This window comes from Anticarsia gemmatalis, chromosome 28 (assembly GCF_050436995.1).
Source record: "Anticarsia gemmatalis isolate Benzon Research Colony breed Stoneville strain chromosome 28, ilAntGemm2 primary, whole genome shotgun sequence".
NCBI lineage: Eukaryota > Metazoa > Arthropoda > Insecta > Lepidoptera > Erebidae > Anticarsia > Anticarsia gemmatalis.
In genome coordinates this window covers 3,374,336-3,394,310 of record NC_134772.1, presented here as the reverse complement: position 1 = coordinate 3,394,310, position 19,975 = coordinate 3,374,336, and the positions used below count along the sequence as shown (strand labels likewise).

Sequence of the window (19,975 nt, the reverse complement as noted above, 5' to 3'; positions counted from 1 at the left end):
GTTATTATTAAGACTTGGGAATCGAACCTAATCTTGGCTTGATGATATCCCAGGCGGCGCGGCAGTGGACGGTCGTGACCGTTGTCTGCGCACAGCCCTGCACGCGGCGGCGTGGCGCGGCCGCACGCTGGTGCTGCGAGCTCTGCTCAAGCACGGCGCTTCGCCCTCCGCCGTCTGCACGCAGGGAGCTACGCCACTAGGTAAATATTATTATAAATAACTTTATTATTTATTACAATTTAAGAATGTTTTGCTAGTCTGTAATAGGGACCTTAACTGTGTGATAGGGTAGATCTTTACATAATCAGTTGCTTGTAGTAAAATAATTGGAAAACAAATAATTGATGATTAAAAAGAGCTCTTCATATAGGCCATACCCTCTGAAGTGCTGGTAAATTCACATACCGTATTTGACCATTATAACTATACTTACTGTATTTGACCACTACTTACTATATTTGACCACTACTTACTGTATTTGACCATTATAAGTGTCTGCACTTGACCTAAAAGAATTATTGATTTGATTTTATTTTCTTTGGTTTTAACTATCAGCCAAATTAACTACTTTTTATGAATTAAATGTCATAAACACATTTTAGTATAGAAATATAACATAGTGACGTCACAGTTTCGTATTTTCGTTGGGACCGTAAAATTGATAATGTATAATTTCTTAGGTATCGCTGCTCAAGAAGGTCATGAGGAATGTGTGCTGTGGCTACTTCAACATGGTGCTGATCCTCTACAAGCTGATCATTGTGGTGAGTTATGTCGATTTATAGGTGTATTGATATTATTGAGTAAACTTTAGTTGACGTAGAATAATTGTTCTATCTGAAAATAAATATTGGTTACCGTTTAATATATTTGAGTGAGTGACTTTACTAAAGACCGCTCTGACTGCCTCCATGGCGCAGTGGTTTAGGTCGCCATGCCAATACCATTACGTCGGGAGCTCATGGGTTCGATTCCCAGACGGAGCAATTATTTGTGCGATCCACAAATAATTGTTTCTGGTGCGGTTGTACTATGTGTCCGTTGTTTGTATGTTTGTAAAAGTCCCCGCGAAACAAGAGCAGTTCTAAGTGCAGGAGTTGTAATAAAAAAGAAAAAAAATGAAAGCTTTGTGCTTGCCAGCTGATGTTTAATTGTTGTCGCGTATGCGTAATCGTAAATTCGAGTATCGGGAGTAATTCAGCCGATCCTTTCTAACTCATGGGTTCATAGCTTATTATTTCATGAGTAGATTTGTATACAGTATTGTAGGTATGTGTCTCGAAGTATTCATAACCGGCGGTCCTGTATGACAACATGTATGGATGTGAATGAGGCAAGGGAAGTTCGTAAGGATTTAAGGACCGTACCAAGTGGCGTTCTTTGGTCTCTGCCTACTCTTTTTTTACGTGCTTAATAGATGATGGAGAGCAGGATTATATGGAACACTTTCGCCAAAACAGTGGGCATAATCTTAGCCTACCCCTATGGGAAAAAGGTTTGAAATTAGGTGCCTTTACAGACACGCTCTTTCGCGTCTGATTAGGAGCGTACAGGATTACGCACGGGAAACATGGCGCGCTCTTTGGACACATGACACTCTTTCCTTTCTCATTGCACACCCTTTTCATGTACGCTCTTTCCCGCGTGATAGAGAAGTCTATTAAATAATGTATGTATGTATGTATGTATGCCAGGCCGCACGCCGGCCAAGGTGGCGTGGCGCGCGGGGCACGCCAACATCTGCCGCCTGCTGGAGCGCTGGGCCGCGCCCTCCGCGCCCGCCGCGCCGCCCGCCGCCCTGCAGCCCGCCGCGCTAGAGCTGACTCCGCAGAGACCGCCCAGCGCTGGTATAATAACTTTGTACTCACTTTGTTTAAAGATCAACTGTCATACTAGTATTTTACATGAGAAAGACAGAAACAATGTCATAGGGCTATGTAAAATATGTCACATGGCAAACCTACATTACTAGAACTCAAAAAATATATTATTTTTTGACAAAACCAACTCAAGTCTCTGTATGGGTCTCTTTTCAAATTTTATAAATTAATCAATCATCTGAGGCATTTGGCCAATATTCAAGAGGGAGCTAACTAATTATCAAGAAGTCAAATCCAAATCCTTTGCACTTCATTCGTATTAACTAGTTCAAAATTTTTTTTTTCTGTAACAATTGTAGGTTTCATCTAAATGTTGTGTAAAATTCGTAAAAGTAATACTTAAACCGTTGATGCAATTGAATGTTTTAACCGTACCTAACTGTCTTTTAAGATGTATTATTAAATATATTGTGTTATACAGGCTCACCAGAATATAAACGTCGCAGCGTACACAGTTCCAACTCAACGAAGTCTTCGTCTAACATGACGGGCGGATCCGCGCGCTCACACGAACCTCAGGACCCCGTCGATACTACTCATGAAAAGGTAATACAATACATCTTTTACTGTAATAGCTAACAAATTAATCATAGATTTTGAAATAATTTTGCACCTAAGATTTGTTCACCACTTTATTCGTCTACTTAATAGTGTTTTACAGCTGAATCACAGAAGGGATTTTAATTATTTTTCAAAAGTAGGCTTATAGTTCTTTATAGGCTAGTTTCAAAAATAGGCTTATATTAAAAAAATAAAAAACATACAATGCGCGCTGTGTTGAAAGGTATCGTAATAAAAAAGGGTAGCTCTTATTCAATGTGTGTTTTTCAAATGTGGGTCGGTTATTCTTCATTTGTTGAAGATGCGTTGAAAGAACTCTCGCGTATTCTAGGTTATATCACAAATTTTTCTTTTTCAAGTTTGTATGATAATGTTATATTGTATTGTTACAGCCGTCCCGCGCCCACCTGTCGTTATCGTTCGCTCAGCAAGTGGCTCGATGCGGGCGACGCCGGGAGCCCGAGCGAGAGCGGGACCCGCCACCGCATCATGCTCAAGAGAAAGACTCTAAATTGAGGTAAATACATTGAAGACAGCTCATAAATCGTTTAAGTTTTAATAAATTAAAGAGACATTAGACGGATCTTCAGTTTCTTAAAAAACTTCATTTCCTATATGCATTACAAATGATATTTAATGATGAAAAAATATATTTCTTTGGTCTAGAAGAAAAAAGGTCAAATTTAATCATTTTATCTATCATATCTCCGAAATGGTTTATTTATCATACATCCGATATGATTCATACGTACGTTTCGACTGTAGTTCAAAAAGGGCGCCAGTTTTGTTTGGACAACCGTCTAATCCTCATATTCTCACAATAAATGACAATTTTAACACTTGTACTCTATACAAAGTATGTTATACACGAGTTATGTAAGTCTGATTACATTAACTCTATAAAAAAAAACATTTTACTTCATTCTAAACCTTATGTTTTGTTTCAGGAGTTACCTAGCGAACGAGCGAGACGCAGAGCTCGGCGCGTGGAGCGCGTGGCGCGGCGACACTAGTCCTTTGTACGCGTCTCCTCCGCGGACACCCATCAGTGATATATGTAGTCCTACACAACCTGCACTTGCTTTCGGTATGTACATATAATAATATGTTTATAGCTATTTCTAGTTACCATAGAGTGGGTTCGGTATGTGTATTATTCTGTAGCTGTATTTTGTAACTGTAGGGTGGTAGAAAGTTGGTCATATGTCTCTATACCTCGGCCAACGCGGGCCCTAGATCTGAGCTGTGAAAAGCTTAAAAAAATTCCATCTATTTGATATAAATAAATCGTCAAATATGTTGCGCAGAACTCGAGAGGGGCTCGAATATTCGGCAATTTTTCTTTCACATGTTTTACTGCCCTCCTTCATTTAACTGCATGTATTTCTCTCCATCAAATGGTTGCCTGGAAGAGATTGTCACTGTGCGATAAGGCTGCCAATTGTACTTTTAATTTAATTTAATTTTGTTCCTGTTGACTTACAGTAAAGAGTTTTTCATTCATTCATTCATTCAAATTACTTACTCGGGAGCCGCACGGATTACCTATTTTAAAATTGTATGGCCTTCTATACAAGGATATTTTCCTTAAATGAGCAAACCTTCAACGATATTTACCTTTGCCGTTAAAATAAACAATAATTCCTCCAATAACATAATATGCTTCAAAATTTCATTGGCGAGAAGCAATCACTAATGAAATGTTTAGGAAGAGCATTCTAAATCCATTCAAGTTTAGTTTGCTGTATAAAAAATATATAACAATCACATCCCTCCCCTTAGGTTCTCAACCCCCAAGCCTGACAGCAGTACAGCCGGTCCTGACAGACACCCACTTCAATAGAGACACTCACATGAGAATCATACTGGGACGCGACAGCAAACCGCCACAGGAGAGAAACGACAGGTATGTACATAAATATAAGGCATTTTACTGGCGCTTATGACCTTTTAAAAGTTCACTCTGGAATAGCTACGTGTGGCTCGTCGCTACGGAAATGAGTCGCGCGACATCGCCTGATATGTCAAGCGAAATGATAGCAGGTCGTGGGACATTAATTGTCTTCCAGTATATATCAGCTAACTTCCAAACTATGTTGGAGTCGGCTTCCAGTCTCACTGGATGCAGCTGAATACCAGTGTTTTACATTAAACGACTGCCTATCTGACCTCTACAACCCAGTTACCTTGGTTATAACACGATATCCTTCGGTAAGACTGGTTGTCAGACTTCCAAGCTTCTGAGTACTGTTAACGACTGTCGAAGATCTTTGAAAATGACAACCCACAATTTAACGTGCCTTCCGAAACACGGAGGAACTCGATATGTATAAGATGGTCACCCATTTGTCGTCCAGTCTCCCTGGCTTAAACCATTGCGCCATAGGTGCAAGTAAATTTACTTATTTAATGTATTATTATTTTATAATGTTAGAAATAAATCCCATTAACGCTTTTTGTATTGTGCCGATGCTAACATTGTTTTAATGTGTCAAACAGAGATTCTGTTAGAATTGTTTTTTAATGGGTAAATTATTATTAAGGGTGATTCATACTAAGCGCAATAAACAATAATATAAATGCATAATCTACTGTTTTACCGCAAACGGAATGTTTAGTAATACATATATCGTATAAAAATATGTATAATATTATTACGTATTTTTTTATTAATTTGGGTTGTTGACTGGGTTAACGAAAAATCATATTTTTTTTCTCTTTTAAGGTTTAATTTTTTTTCTTTTTTTAGGTTAATTTAAGTCGCTCAGGCTGTGTAATTTTATTTCTAATAATGTTGAACTTGTTATTATTACAGACTAAAACATTTTATAAGGCACTCATTTGATCCCGACGAAAACACACATTTTTTTCACATTACGATATTGAGATAATTTGACGTATTTGTATACTAAAATGTGTTTTTGATATTTCATAAAGAGTAGCTGATTTGACTGGTAGTCAACTACCCTATAAAAAAATCTATTTTGTTAAGCTAAAATCAACCATATTATACATATTATACTTATAGCGTAGTTTGAATCACCCTACATAATATTATAATCTACAAGAACGCCAGTATACCAAACAGCTTGGTTTCCAAAGAATAGTATTTGACAATAAGTATGTACGTAGCGAGGTATGGGGAGCTATGGGGCGCATAGTGTACAACCGTCTGGTGGGCAGTATCGGCCGGGCCAGCGGCAGGATACTCAAGAAAACGTGAGTCTTTGTACAGATGTGGCGAGGGATTCTGTTTGTAATGACATTTAAACGTATGTGAAGGAGTTAGGTGGAGGAGGTATATAACGGCTTGTTTACATATAAAATTCAAGTTGTCGATAAAATATGTTATGTTTTAAACAATAAAATGTAATTATCTGTGTCCAAATATTGCTTTCTTTTTGAAAGTGCGAATAATTAATAATACCAATTAATGAATACAATTTAGATAAATTCACTACAACCATGAAGTATTGTTTATTGTATTGTTCAAAGTAAATAATATTGTGAGATTAAAATGATAAAAGAAAAACAGAGAAAGGTAGATTAAATTTCAGTCCAATTGCAAATATAGAATAAAATATTGTCAATAGTATTCTATTTTTCACGAAAATTTGTATGTGAATGAGCCGCTAATCGTTTTAGAATCGAAGAACAAATACCTCTTTTCTACCAAAATAAAAGTAGTTTCGTAGTTTTCTATTCCTATTCCACATTAAATGTGTATGTTTCGTTTTGAAAAGATTTGTAATGTCTATAAAGTTTGGTGGTTTGTTTGAACTATCTTGCATTATAAGGTGAGGGTTCTTTTCGGTGAAGGAAAATCTGGTTTTCGAAGTCTTGTCCTTTTAAAACTATATGAGACGTATACAAAAACATAGACAAATCAAATAGATAAAAAAACACGATTGGAGTAGAACTTTGCACCTGAAGCGCTCAAGTTTCTTTCAAGCATTTTAAGCTTAGCCCATGCTTGCAAAACGCTAGGCATGATTGGAACCCAAATAGAAAGAATCCCTTTATAGATAGAAGGTAAATACCATGATCTTTAAAGTGAGAAAGTATGCATTTTAATCAAAAGTCAGGTAAATAATAATGTCTTACAAACAGAGTCCCCACGTCAGCGTCTTTTCTTCGGCTGGGTTTGGCTAAATTGGCTGGTGATTAGGTTTGCTGTACCTAGGCTTTGTCATCATCATCATTATCATGGTTTTACGAGTCGAATGCAGGAGTAATACTTATGAAAATATACTGTTACATTAGGTAGGGTCTTAGGTTATATTGCATAATATTAACAATGGAATAAACTACGATTTTAACACACATACGGCCAGTTTCTTCATCAAAAGTAACAGCCAAAGTTTAGGGTAAAGTATTTTTTTTATGTTTAACCAATTACTGTCCCACTGCTAGGCAAGGGGCTCCTCCCAAACGAGGGACGGGCTATGCCTTGAATCCACCACGCTGGCCAAGTGCGGGTTGGGTCTTTGCATGCCCTCAATAAATGTATTAAACAAATCTTAGGCATGCAAGGTTTCACGATGTTTTCCTTCACGATTAGAGCAAGTGACAATTATTTGTAATAAAAAAAGTAAAAATTGACAGTCAAATTTGTTTCTTTACGAATTTATTGATAGTTTTATGAAGAAACAGATTTGCCTTTACTACATAAATGTCAAGAAAAAAATAAATGGCTTTAGCAGTTACTTTGGATATGTATGAAGAAACTTGCCTATATACCTATATTACTACCTATTATTGTATTAACCCAATGTAATGTTTAATTTTGGTTTAATGTGACATGAGCAAATATCATTCAAAGTAGTATTTTATTAACTTTTCGTTTGTTAGACGAAACAGAAATTGAAATTGTTATTAACGAGAATATGTATTTTTTCTTGAATTGCTTGACGTTTCGGCACAAGTCTATACTACGCGCCTATAATTTAATAAATAAATATAGCTACCCTGGGATTATGGCAAACGTGCTCACTATGTCATAATCAAAATAATCATAGTAATGTGACAATGTGTAGTGAGCGAGAGACTCCGATATAATAACATGATGTAGTTCGCACGTTTGAAATGGCCCGAGTATAGTACCATAATTATCAATGTTTTAGACTAAGTATACGATATTTGCTGATGTGTAAAATATATCTAAGACTAATATATACATTTGGCTAGCTTTGGCGGCTACTAACTAACTAAACAGAATACTAAGGCATTAACAAAATTGAGAGCATATTGTTACTAATATTGTATGAGGTTTGATGCTCGAAATAACCGATATCATGGTTTTAAGGTGTTACAATAAATTCTAATTAGTAATGAGTATTAACTTTATTATTTACGCATAGTTTTCTTATATCTATACTAATCTATACTAATATTATAAAGCTGAAGAGTTTGTTTGTTTGTTTGAACGCGCTAATCTCAGGAACTACTGGTCCGATTTGAAAAAATCTTTCAGTGTTAGATAGCCCATTTATCGAGGAAGGCTATAGGCTACATCAGCCCATATATCATCACGCTACTACCAATAGGAGCAGAGTACCACTAAAAAATGTTACAAAAACTGGGAAAATTTTGACCCATTCTCTCTTATGTGACGCAAGCGAAATGGCGCGAGTCAGCTAGTAATTTATATTATATAATTAAGGTGAAGGAAGTTCTTCGAGTTAACTACACTAGTCCCAAAAATTAAGGGATATAAAAAAATAATCCAAATTTTTGGGTGATTTTCAACAAGCTGTAACTCCGAGGAAAATGGTCGTACAGAAAAAATAAAAAAAGCAAATTGTAGCTCCAAGTGTCTAGTTTTTAGATATGACTATGAAAATTTTTTGTCATGGCCAGGTCTGGAGAAATCCTACGAAAACTACAAAAAAAAAATTTTTCCAAATTTTTTCCCTCCTAAAAAAGGGTCCACGGGCTTCAAAAAAATTTTTTTGATTGTTTTGTTCTAAAGTTCTTTTAGAAAATTTAATCTTCTTTAATTTGCCGTATTCAAAAAGCCTGTACGACGATATGCCACGGAGTTATCGTCTATTTGCTTTTTAATCGAAAAAATAAAGATTTTAGAGAGAAAAAAAAATTCTTATTAAAAAAATGAATAAAAATCACAAAATTGCTCACAATGGTGATTTTTGCAACAACAAAGAATTTGAAGCTTCGGGGCACAATGAAAAAAAAATCGCAGCGCTTTGAATTTTTGAGGGATTTTAGGAGACACTTTGAGGTTGAAAAATTACCGACGATATCCTTTGTTCATCCATTTTATCCAAAGTTATACCAAGTTATCCAAATATCCTTAATTTCGCGAATTTTTGTCTTTTTTTCAGTCCGAGATTTCAATTAAAAAAAAAATTTTTCTTAGAAGATGTTTACATTTTCTTATAGAGAATATTGTGCAGTTTTCAAAACCCTCCTTTGATTTCCTGTACAATCATTATTTCCGGAGTTATTGAATATCAAAGTCAAAAATAACTTTTTTGCTTTGATTGACGATAACTCCGTGGCATATCGTCGTACAGGCTTTTTAAATACGGCAAATTAAAGAAGATTAAATTTTCTAAAAGAACTTTAGAACGAAAGAATCAAAAAAAATTTTTTGAAGCCCGTGGACCTTTTTTTAGGAGGGAAAAAAATTGGAAAATTTTTTTTTTGGTAGTTTTCGTAGGATTTCTCCAGACCTGGCCATGACAAAAAATTTTCATAGTCATATCTAAAAACTAGACACTTGGAGCTACAATTTGCTTTTTTTATTTTTTCTGTACGACCATTTTCCTCGGAGTTACAGCTTGTTGAAAATCACCCAAAAATTTGGATTCTTTTTATATATCCCTTAATTTTTGGGACTAGTTTGTGCTTGTTTTTTTATAATTTAAGGAGGTGAAGGATAATTTTTGTGGTGATGGCTTTTGTTTACAATTTAACCAAGTTATTTGTTACTTATTACTAATATTTTTAGATATAATATTGGTCCTTGTATAGATTATGGTTACGGAAAACCCCGCACAGTCCAACTAAAAACACGTAAAAATAAAATTAGGTTTATTTTAATATATTTTACAGTCACAACAGACACGATACTTTTAAATTTAAAAGAACCTTTGGGCGTGTTGCTATACTAGCGCCACCATATGGCCGAAAATATATCAAAAATACTTTAATGTGTAATAGAATACGGGAATTAACGCGAACACGCATTTTACCTTAAAATGCCTAACGTTTCGGCGCAGGTTGCACTCGCCGTGGTCGCAGGCTGACTGTGTGCCAGTCAGCCTGCGCGTTAATTCCCGTATTCTATTATACATTAAACATGCAACGCGAGAGTTTAAAAGTTAAAAATACTTTAGGCTCAAGGCAGGCTTAGCCTAGTGTAAGAGTCATTAGAAATTTTACTAAAAAAGACTAGAAACTGGATTGGTAAATCATTTTTTTTTATTTATACTTATAACACAGATTGAACTTTGTAAAAGTGAATTTACAATAATATTTAAAAGTATCGTGTCTGTTATGTCTCTTAATTAAATATTTTTTTAATGAATTGTGTTTAATATGTTGTTGTTTTCTTATAGTAAGAGCAAAAGGAATGGTATCGTGACGAACCCCGCGATGCGTCTAGTAGCTAACGTCAGGAACGGCCTAGGTAAGTTATATACATTAATTTATTAACATTAATTAGATTTTGGACTTGACTGCCTCCTTGGCGCAGTGGTTTAGGTCGCCACGCCGCTACCATTGCGTCGGGAGGTCGTGAGTTCGATTCCCACACGGAACAATTTATTTATGCGATCCACAATCAATTGTTTCGGGTCTGGTTGTACTTTATGTCCGATGTTTGTATGTTTGTAAAAGTCCCCGCGACACAAGAGCAACTCTGAGTGCGGGAGTTGTGTTAAAAAAATATTATCTGGGATAGGATAGGTTAATTTTTCACTTAGACCAAATATTTACAATAATACGCAAATGTAGTCTCATGTAACATTATTATCGTATGTCTAGTAAAATTATAAAAAGATTTGGTTGGTTACTGACAAATAACAACCGGTATATTTTGTGTAGATTCATTTAATTCTTTTGTTGCACTGTTAATATTTTCGAAGATCGAAGAAGAAAGACGACACAAATTTTACTACACCAATAATTGTCTTTTCTTCGAAATCTTTATTGGACAATTTTTATAATTGTTTTTAGCAATCGAATAAAAGTTTGTAAAGTTCTTTGTCATTAGAATCTATTTTTACATGTAAAATTTAGCAAAATGAGTTATAATAACATTCTGTATATTTTAGTTCTGAATCTTCTAAGTAGATGGCGTACTATGGTCTTAAACATGTCTCCTTGTTTCAGATAACGCAGCCGCGAACATCCGTCGAACGGGCGTAGCTTTAGCAGCCAGCGCGAGTTCAGCGAACCCAGCTGTCAAAACTAACGCATTTCAATGGAGGAAAGAGACGCCACTCTAAAACACACACGAGAGAGAGCGAGACGCAAGATAAAGTTTGTTTCAACCACTCTTTGCTGATAGAAGAATAGGTGTAGTTAAAAGTATGATTTTGAGATCTTCAGAGATTTAAATTCACAGTATATACAGCAAAGAATACTCTAGGGGACAACTGTCACTGAACTTTTCTTAAACGACTGGACCGATTTTGCTGAAAATTTTTGTGTGTGTTCAAGGGGATCTGAGAATGGTTTAGATTCACAAAAAAAAAACAAAATTCTCGCGTCACAGTTTTCGTTGCCATACTCCTTCGAAACGGCTTGACCGATTTTCATGAAATTTTGTGAGCATATTGAGTAGGTCTGAGAATCGGCCAACATCTATTTTTCATACCCCTAAGTGACAATATATATATTTTTTTAATTTACATGGCAAAACAACGTTTGCCGGGTCAGCTAGTGTCCCATATATTTGGTTTGTAAAGCTTGCTACACACATATTCGCTTCGGCAATATTTATCGAACAACAAAACCGACTCGACTCACTTGTTCGGCTTGTGCCGTAGTTCATCTACACTTGTTCGGTTTTGCTCGGCTAGGCCGATTATACCGAACCGAATATGTGTGTAGCAAGCTTTCTAGAAGCAGATTTCGCTTGATATATCTCGCGACATCACTCAACTTATGACCGTAGCGACGAGTGAAATGTCGAGCGAAGTCAGGCAACGTTGCACTGTTACCTCGATTTCGCTGGCGTTTGTCCCTTGGGGTATCTCTAGCTATTCTATTACATAAAAGTGGCAAAAGTAAAGTCTCGAGAAATATTCTCGATTTTTTCTTGAGTGTCGAGCTCAAGTAATTTCTCGATGTTTATCTCGATGTATAGAGTGGAAACGATCGGTGGTATGTGCAAGTATAAACGTGTTGCTAGTCCTTTATACGGCGACGAGAATCAGACACGAGAAATGATAATTTGACGTAAATACTTAGAGGTTTCACCACCTCTAAATATCTATAAGATAGCTTGTCAGCTGGAATATTTACAGTTATTTACATTTATTAACTGCCACTATTCAGCAGATAGGTTAGGATATTTTAAAAATGCGAAGTCCTTAATGTTGCAATTAAAATGATATGGCTCTTCATATAATAGGTAAAGAATAATTATAATTTAAAAGTCATCATTTTGTGCTTTATAGATGACAGTTTGTTATTTAAACATAACTACTTGAAGTTTGATATTGTGCTCGATAGATGGCAATACTGTCGCTCCTTATTACATAAATAGCAATAACTAGAATCAAAAAAAGAAACCAAGAAATGGAATTTTATTTAAAAAAATCTAATTTTCATTCTAAGTGTCTGATTCTTATAGCCGTAGTTTTAATTATTGATGTAAATATGTCTTTAAAACAGACTATTATTTTAGTTATAAATAATAAATCTCGATTATTATAATATCGTTATTAAGTAATGTATCAAAAGGCAATGAATTAAGAAACGAACGTATTTATAAGTAATTAAAAACTATCTAATTAAAAAAACGTTGTGTAAGCTCTAATTTTAATTATACAGTGTTTTGTCACTTATATCATCAGTCTAGCCTTTCTTCCAACTATGTTGTAGTCGGCTTCCAGTATCACCGGATGCAGCTGAATACCAGTATTTTACTTGGAGCGACTGCCTATCTGACCTCCACAACCCAGTTCCCTGGGTTATAACACTTTCATTTTGACTGCCTCCGTGGCCCAGTGGTAAAGGTCGCCGCGCCGCCACCATTGCGTCGGGAGTGCGTTTGATTCCCACGCGGATCAATTATTGGTGCGATCTACAAATAGTAGTTTAGTGTCTGGTTGTACTTTGTGTCCGTTGTTTGTATGTTTGTAAAAGTCCCCGCGACACAAGAGCAATTCTTAGTGCGGGAGTTTTTTTTTCACTCATAAACAGTTTTTAATTTCTAAGTGACTACACTGTATAACTAATCAGACCTTACACGAGGTTTCTTAGTAAGATAGTTAATATGAATATTAAAAGGGACTATCGTAGTCAAACCTATCAACACCCGCGTTTGATAATAATGCTCATAAAAGCAATATTTGTGAAGAATAGAAGGATCCTGACTGAGCGAGCATCCTCGCGAGCCAATATCTCGGACCCGCTCATTTCGATCTGATAGAAAATCTGTGCAGAAAGATTTAGTCAAAAACATGCGGTCAAGGGGCTATGGTTTTTACAACCAGCCGCCTGTTTGTCGTCTACCCTCGTTGGGAATAATCTCAATGCTAATTGACCAATCACAGTGCTCGAAAATTCCACTCCGCATCAGTAGAAGCAATTTAATTGGTGACGTCCAATATACTCCTCTCTGCTTTAATAAAAACGCGCTTTTAAAATTTACAATGCGGTTATCTATTTATCGTATGGTTAGTGGTCAACCTAGTGTCAAAGTTATTCAAACCGCTCGTAAGGCTATTGACATGTTTTAACGACTGTTATCTTAATTGAGAACAACCGGGACCGACTTTTAACGTGCCCTCCGAAGCACGGCCTCGTTGGCAAGTGCCAAGACTTTCTATTAAGTTGTCAAACTATCTGTTTCATCGAGTAACAATGTACAATTAAACAAATATATACATAAGACCCTGTATATAATAATATAAGTACATTTGAAAGAACTAAAAAACACTACTAACTCAATCTTAAAAATCTTTTTTCTCTCTTACTCTTATGTGATTTCTTATATGTTAGAAAGAGAGGAATCATACCAGTACAATAGCAAATAGACATTTTCTCCGACCTATATTATTCAAAATATATTATACTCGTTGTTATTACAAACGTGCGAACTACGCCATAATCAAAATAATCATAGGATCATAGATATCCACGCTACTATTACGTCGGGAGGTCGTGGGTTCGTTTCCCACACGGGACAAATATTTGTGCGATCCACAAAAATTGTTTTGGGTCTGGTTTTACTTTGTGTCCGTTGTTTGTATGTTTGTAAAAGTACCCGCGACACATTAGCAATTTTTAGTGCGGGAGTTGTCTATTAAATAAATAAATATAGTAAAGTGTAAGTGCGAGCGAGAGACTCCGATATTATGACATGACTTAGTTCGCACGTTTGTAATAGCCGGAGTATTTTTATTTTCTTTTTTAACAATAATGATCAGTATTATTAAACACTTTAAAATATTTGACACAAAAATAGTACAATTTATTTTGAACAAAATAATTTTTAATGATATTTTTTGGTACATTTCTATTATATTTATTCATCAACTACTGAGAGTACTCGTTGAATTATACAGCGAATGGACGAAAACCTTATTTATATTGTCTCTGCTTATCTCCCATGGCAACAAGGCGTAATGATAAAAGTTTTATATTATTATGAAATATTTTTCAAAATAGAAGTGTACTGATCCCAAAAACGGTGGCTGATCTCAAAAAGAACAAACTTTTGTATAAAAACTAAATATGAATTAGTTACAAAGCATTTATTTCTTAATACTTTTGTTATATACGCTAGTCTGTATGTGTATGGTATAATTTTAAAAAATAATCGTAAAAACATCAATTTATTTTACTATTAAATTTAAGTTAAAAAACTGTACTTGAAATACAAATATACCGATAATAGCGAACGCACAATTAACAAATTAACTAAAAAAAGACCTAAAATTACAAAGAAATTATGATAAAATACAAAAAATAACTAACCCTACGAAAATTCCTTTAAACCAGCCAACTGTGCAGGACTTTGTTTATAGTGTCGCACGAGTGAGCAAAATCCTGATTATTTCATGAACTGTGACGTCATAGCCTCTACACCAATCAGAGAAGGGTACAGAAATTCGGACATGACTATCGAAATATATAAGTTGTCACGAATGTTACTGTACGATTGTAAAATATGTAATATTAAAATGTAAGGGAAGTTTTAAATTACTTGTGTTTGGTTTTGGTTACGTTACGCCAAAAAAATTAAAAGCTTTTATTTTATCGTATGGTTAGTGGTCAACCTAGTGTCAAAGTTGTTCAAGCCAAGAATCAAAATCTCAAGCTATTTATTTTAATTTAACGTATGGATAGTGGTCAACCTCGTGTCAAAGTTGTTTAAGGCCTTTGACATGGCTTAACGACTGTTATCTTAATTGACAACAACCGGGACCCACTTTTACGACAGATACTCAGTTCAAATACCACTTTGCTGTCACCCATCTGTGGAATGACCGCGCCAAGGGTTGCTTAACACACAGATCGTTTACCGACAGGTGAGCACAGACTTTTACGACAGATATTAACGTCTGAAGCGCGGAGACTCAATTCAAATACCAGTATGCAGTCCAATCTATGGAATGACCGTGCCAAGGGTTGTTTAAAAAACAGATCGTTTACCGACCGGTGAATGCAACTGGCTATAAAAGGTGAAATAAATACAGTAGACGTATACGCGGAGTGCGTGTGAGGGAACGTAAGCACGTCGTTGTTACGTCTCCGTCACACGCACTCCGCGTATGTCTCTTATTTTTATGCTTCGCCTTTTACGCAGCTGCGGTTTGTTGCTATATTGTCGTTTAAGGCCAGCTCCACATGTTGGCCCTAACGCTCGTACCAACGTTGTACTGCTTTTGTCCCGTCAGATCGCGAGCGTTGGCGTAGAGTCAAAGGTCATGTTTGTAAAAGTCCCCGCGAGGAGCGTGGAGCCGGCGTTAGTTCTATCACCACGTAAGTAATTTTTTGGCAGTTTTGATGTCATTGGCTAGACCATCGAAAAACGAAATTGAAATTTGTCTCTCCTGAAAAGTTGCTAAAAATTACTCACGTGGTAATAGAACTTAAACGACGATTTTCGGACTCGTAAAGTTTAATTCCATACGTTAAACATAGTAAAAATAACTAGATAATGAATAAAAAAATCTGATATTTTTTTGGTTGTCCCACTGCTGGGCAAGGGTCTTTTCCCGGTATTAATTGATCTATTTCAAGAAGTTTTGACGTATTGTGGTGTAACGTAACCTAAATATAAAAACATAATGTGTTGCCATTCTAAAATATTAGATTAAATACTGCTTAAGAATACACTTTTATTATTTCGTGTATTATATCCGCTTAAAAAGCTGGTATATGGCAACATTTGAACAATGACTGTATAGCACTAGTTATATTTATTTTTTGTATAATTGAAAAATAAATACTATAACTAAGTTATTTCTTCTGAATTAAAGACTTTTATGTGAGTATTTAAATATTAAATACAAAAAAAAAAATTTCGAAAAATTGGTCAAAGTGATTCAAGGCCTAAGTTTTCTCAAAATGAAAAATCAAATTTTAATTTAATATTTAAATACTTACACGTATCTGTATCGATTAGGCAGCGATTAGAACAAAAAAAAATATTATTTAAAAAAATTATATAACCTAAAAAAGTAATAATAGGTAAAAAAAACCTCTCATTGGTAGACGTGGTAGCGATTCGGAATATTAGGTATTATTATTATTAAAATTAGGAATGCGAAAATATATGTACATAGTGCTTTTACATATATATTTGGTCGGACTTTCCACTAAATGCAACTGAATACCAGTATTTTACATGGAGCGACTGCCTATCTGACCTCCACGACCCAGTTACCTGGGTTATAACACGATACCTTACGGTAAGACTGGTTGTCAGACTTTCAAGCTTCTGACTACTGTTAACGACTGTCAAAGGTCTTTGAAAATGACAGCCGGGACCAACATTTTAACGTGTCTTCCGAAACACGGAGAAACTAAGTATGTTTAATATGGTCACCTATCTAAAGAACAACTCGGCAAGCGTAGCTTAACCTCAGATATCAATTAATAATATGTAAAAGTACTATTATACACGAATAATAATGCATTTTATGTTGTGTCATAATCGAGGCTAAAATCTAATGGTTTCTAAATAATATGTATTATTAATTATTATTATTATACAATGAAAATGTCGCAGTTTTTATGTAATTAATATTATAATTTAATAACGGTGATATATTTGCTTTATTTTTTTACGAATTGTATGTATCTGGTTTTTAATATATGTGCAGAAAAGTGTCAATAAGTAATTTTGTTTTCTTTTTTATAAAACGAAAATAATCTATACTAATATTGTAAAGCTGAAGAGTTTGTTTGTTTGATTGTTTGTTTGAACGCGCTAATCTCAGGAACTACTGGTCCGATTTTAAAAATTCTTTCAGTGTTGGATAGTCCATTTATCGAGGAAGGCTTTAGGCTACATCATCACGCTACGACCAATAGGAGCTGGGTACCAGTGAAAAATGTTACAAAACGGGGAAAATTTTGACCCGTTCTCTATTATGTGACGCAAGCGAAATTGCGCGGGTCAGCTATGAGATATATAACTGGTGTGTTTAGGGACAGATTCGAGTGTTATTTTTATTAGGGACTGTCCATCTTGGGCTTTTTATATAAATAAGTATAAAGCTACACACATATTCGGTTCGGCAATATTTATCGAACAACAAAACCGACTCGACTCACTTGTTCGGTTTGTGCCGTAGTTCATCTACACATATTCGGTTTTGCCGCCCGGATACGCTGATTAATGCCGAATCGAATTTGTGTGTAGCAAGACTTGATATTATATCTTTATATATATAATTCTTCTGTAAGTGTGTATGTCACTGAACTTCTCTTAAACGACTGGACCGATTTTGATGAAATTTTTTGTGTGTGTTCAAGGGGATCTGAGAATGGTTTAGATTCACAATTTTGTCCGCTGGACAATGTTTTTTTTATTTAATTTTTATGGCAAAACAACGTTTGCCGGGTCAGCTAGTATTTAATAAAATTCAAGGATGTTTTGGAGTTTGGACGATATTTGTTTTGAAATCAAGGCCTATAACGATAATTATTTGTTTTTAATATATTAAAAACCAGATACATATATAAGACGTGTTTATGTTAATATAAATAATAAAAACTTAATATGAACGGAACAGTCATATTTTTCTAAAAACAGCGATTTTTTATACAAAAGTATTTATAGAGTTTAAAAAGACTGAGATTTTTTTGCAGTGTTTACTACTATAGTTTTTGAAACATTATTTCTTACCTATGTTTCAGTATCCATGCAATGTATGTCTGTATGAAATGAAATTTTATTTGTATGAATCGTACATTTCAATTGCTTAGAAATTTATTTACAACATATAAGAAATATTTTTTGTATTAATGATCTTTAATTTTTTTTTGTATTTAAATCAATCTTTAATAAATATGTTTTATAATGAATTTAATTTTGTGTGCTAATAATAAAAAAATGATGTTTTGTAGCGAAAAGATATATTTTCAACCACTTTCAGAAAAGGAGGTTTGTCAATTCGACCTTATATATTATTTATGTTTGTGCCCTAGTACTTTGGTTGTTTCTGAACCGATTTTGATGACATATTTTTTTGGTGGAAACAATGATATTTGTATAAAAAATCGCTGTACTCTCTAGTTGTAAAGGCTTTTGTAAAAATGTAGCAATATTTATTTATTAGACAGACTGTGTGAGTTTGATATTGTGATCTATTGTGCGAGTGACTTAGACGCCGTGCGATCTTGAAAATATAATGAAATATATATAATTTCTCTTAACTTTGATGTTTTATTTGTATGTACTACTTAATATTGTCTAAGGCTGTCCGTCTATCTAATATATACAATTCTCGCGTCACAGCTTTCGTTGCCATCCTCCTCCGAAACGGCCTGACCGATTCTCATGAAATTTTGTGAGCATATTGAGTAGGTCTGAGAATCGGCCAACATCTATTTTTCATACCCCTAAGTGCCACTTTTTTTTATATGGCAGAACAACGTCTGCCGGGTCAGCTAGTTATCTATATGTTATTGTAATTAATTTAACAACGAATTAATCTCACTTTGGAAAAACTAATATAGGAATTAATTCATCTCGCTGTAAACTAAAGCACCCCTTGCATCGGGATTGATACCTAGTATAAGCAAACACACGGCTCTAACGCATGTTATATGAGATTTGTTCTAATTTGAGTCCATCATTTACATGAAATAACTCTCCCGGGACAAAACAAATTAATCCCATAGGAGTCTATAAAAAAATCGTATATAAAACTTTCCCCTAGATTTAGTACGACTATCCACGTCATATAAACGGGCCCTTAGCTCTTCCTAATGGCCAAGGAAGTCACTCACAAAACCCTTCAGACACTCAACACTAAAAACAAAACGAAAGCAATTTCAACTTCCGTCACTGTCTTTAACTCAAGCATTTTAAAACGGATGGATATCTTCACCCCAAGCACTTCTCAACGTCAAACCACCCTTTTGACAAAAGCAAGAAAACAATACCCAATTTCACCCCTAAGAAATTTGAGGAGCGACACGCGCGCTGCCACGCGGCGAGTAGCGGAACTAAGCTCTTGAACAATGACTAAAGTCGCCTATTAAAAATAAAATGGTGGATTAGTAATTTGATTCTTTGAATAATGTTTTGGGTGTTTTGTTGTGTAATTGTGTTTATTACGTGGTGGGAATGTGTGGGGCTATTTTTTAGGGACTAGTTCTTTGATAGCGACGAGAAAGCTCTACGAAATGTATCTAATGAAAAAGTCAACAATATTTTAGGATTATTTAAGATTACTTTACGTTTAAGAGCAAATAGGTCTTTGAAACCTATTTATTTGAAGCTGGTGACCATTTGACGCAGAAATTGAGATATTTTTATAATACATATTGTAAAAACCTAGGTATCATGGGTTCATTTATAGTTCCCAGTCGAAAGAATATAAAATAAATATTCCTAAGCGAACGCCTAAGGGACAAACAAATTCTAGATGTTTTGATCCAAGACTCGAAATATTTTTATAGAAAATAAATTTAATAATAGCGTTTAGGTAATTCTTTTCGATGTACACGAAATCGAGGTATCACATACTTATTATGACTACTGAAATAATTCTAACAAAACTTCTCAGTAAACATCCCACGTCTTTGCCTGAGAAAATCAATACAAGCTAACAAAAGCACTCATCTACGAAATAAAATCATCAACACAATTATGA

At 34.9% G+C, this 19,975-nt stretch overlaps 1 protein-coding gene across 4 annotated transcripts in view; it reads left to right on the top strand.

The window, feature by feature from the left end:
* LOC142984759 (uncharacterized) overlaps positions 1–18,531 on the top strand; it is a 93,705-nt gene extending 75,174 nt beyond the window's left edge. For 3 of the 4 annotated variants that reach the window (XM_076132541.1, XM_076132538.1, XM_076132539.1), the window contains 10 exons: positions 54–200; positions 681–764; positions 1,695–1,847; positions 2,302–2,426; positions 2,834–2,958; positions 3,389–3,528; positions 4,224–4,347; positions 5,574–5,660; positions 10,025–10,095; positions 10,800–18,531. In XM_076132541.1, coding sequence (XP_075988656.1) covers positions 54–200; positions 681–764; positions 1,695–1,847; positions 2,302–2,426; positions 2,834–2,958; positions 3,389–3,528; positions 4,224–4,347; positions 5,574–5,660; positions 10,025–10,095; positions 10,800–10,915 — 1,172 coding nt within the window. In that variant the 3' untranslated portion in view covers positions 10,916–18,531. The remainder of the gene's footprint in view (positions 1–53; positions 201–680; positions 765–1,694; positions 1,848–2,301; positions 2,427–2,833; positions 2,959–3,388; positions 3,529–4,223; positions 4,348–5,573; positions 5,661–10,024; positions 10,096–10,799) is intronic. The other variant, XM_076132542.1, reaches the window with a different exon arrangement.
* The last annotated feature ends 1,444 nt before the right edge of the window (positions 18,532–19,975 follow it).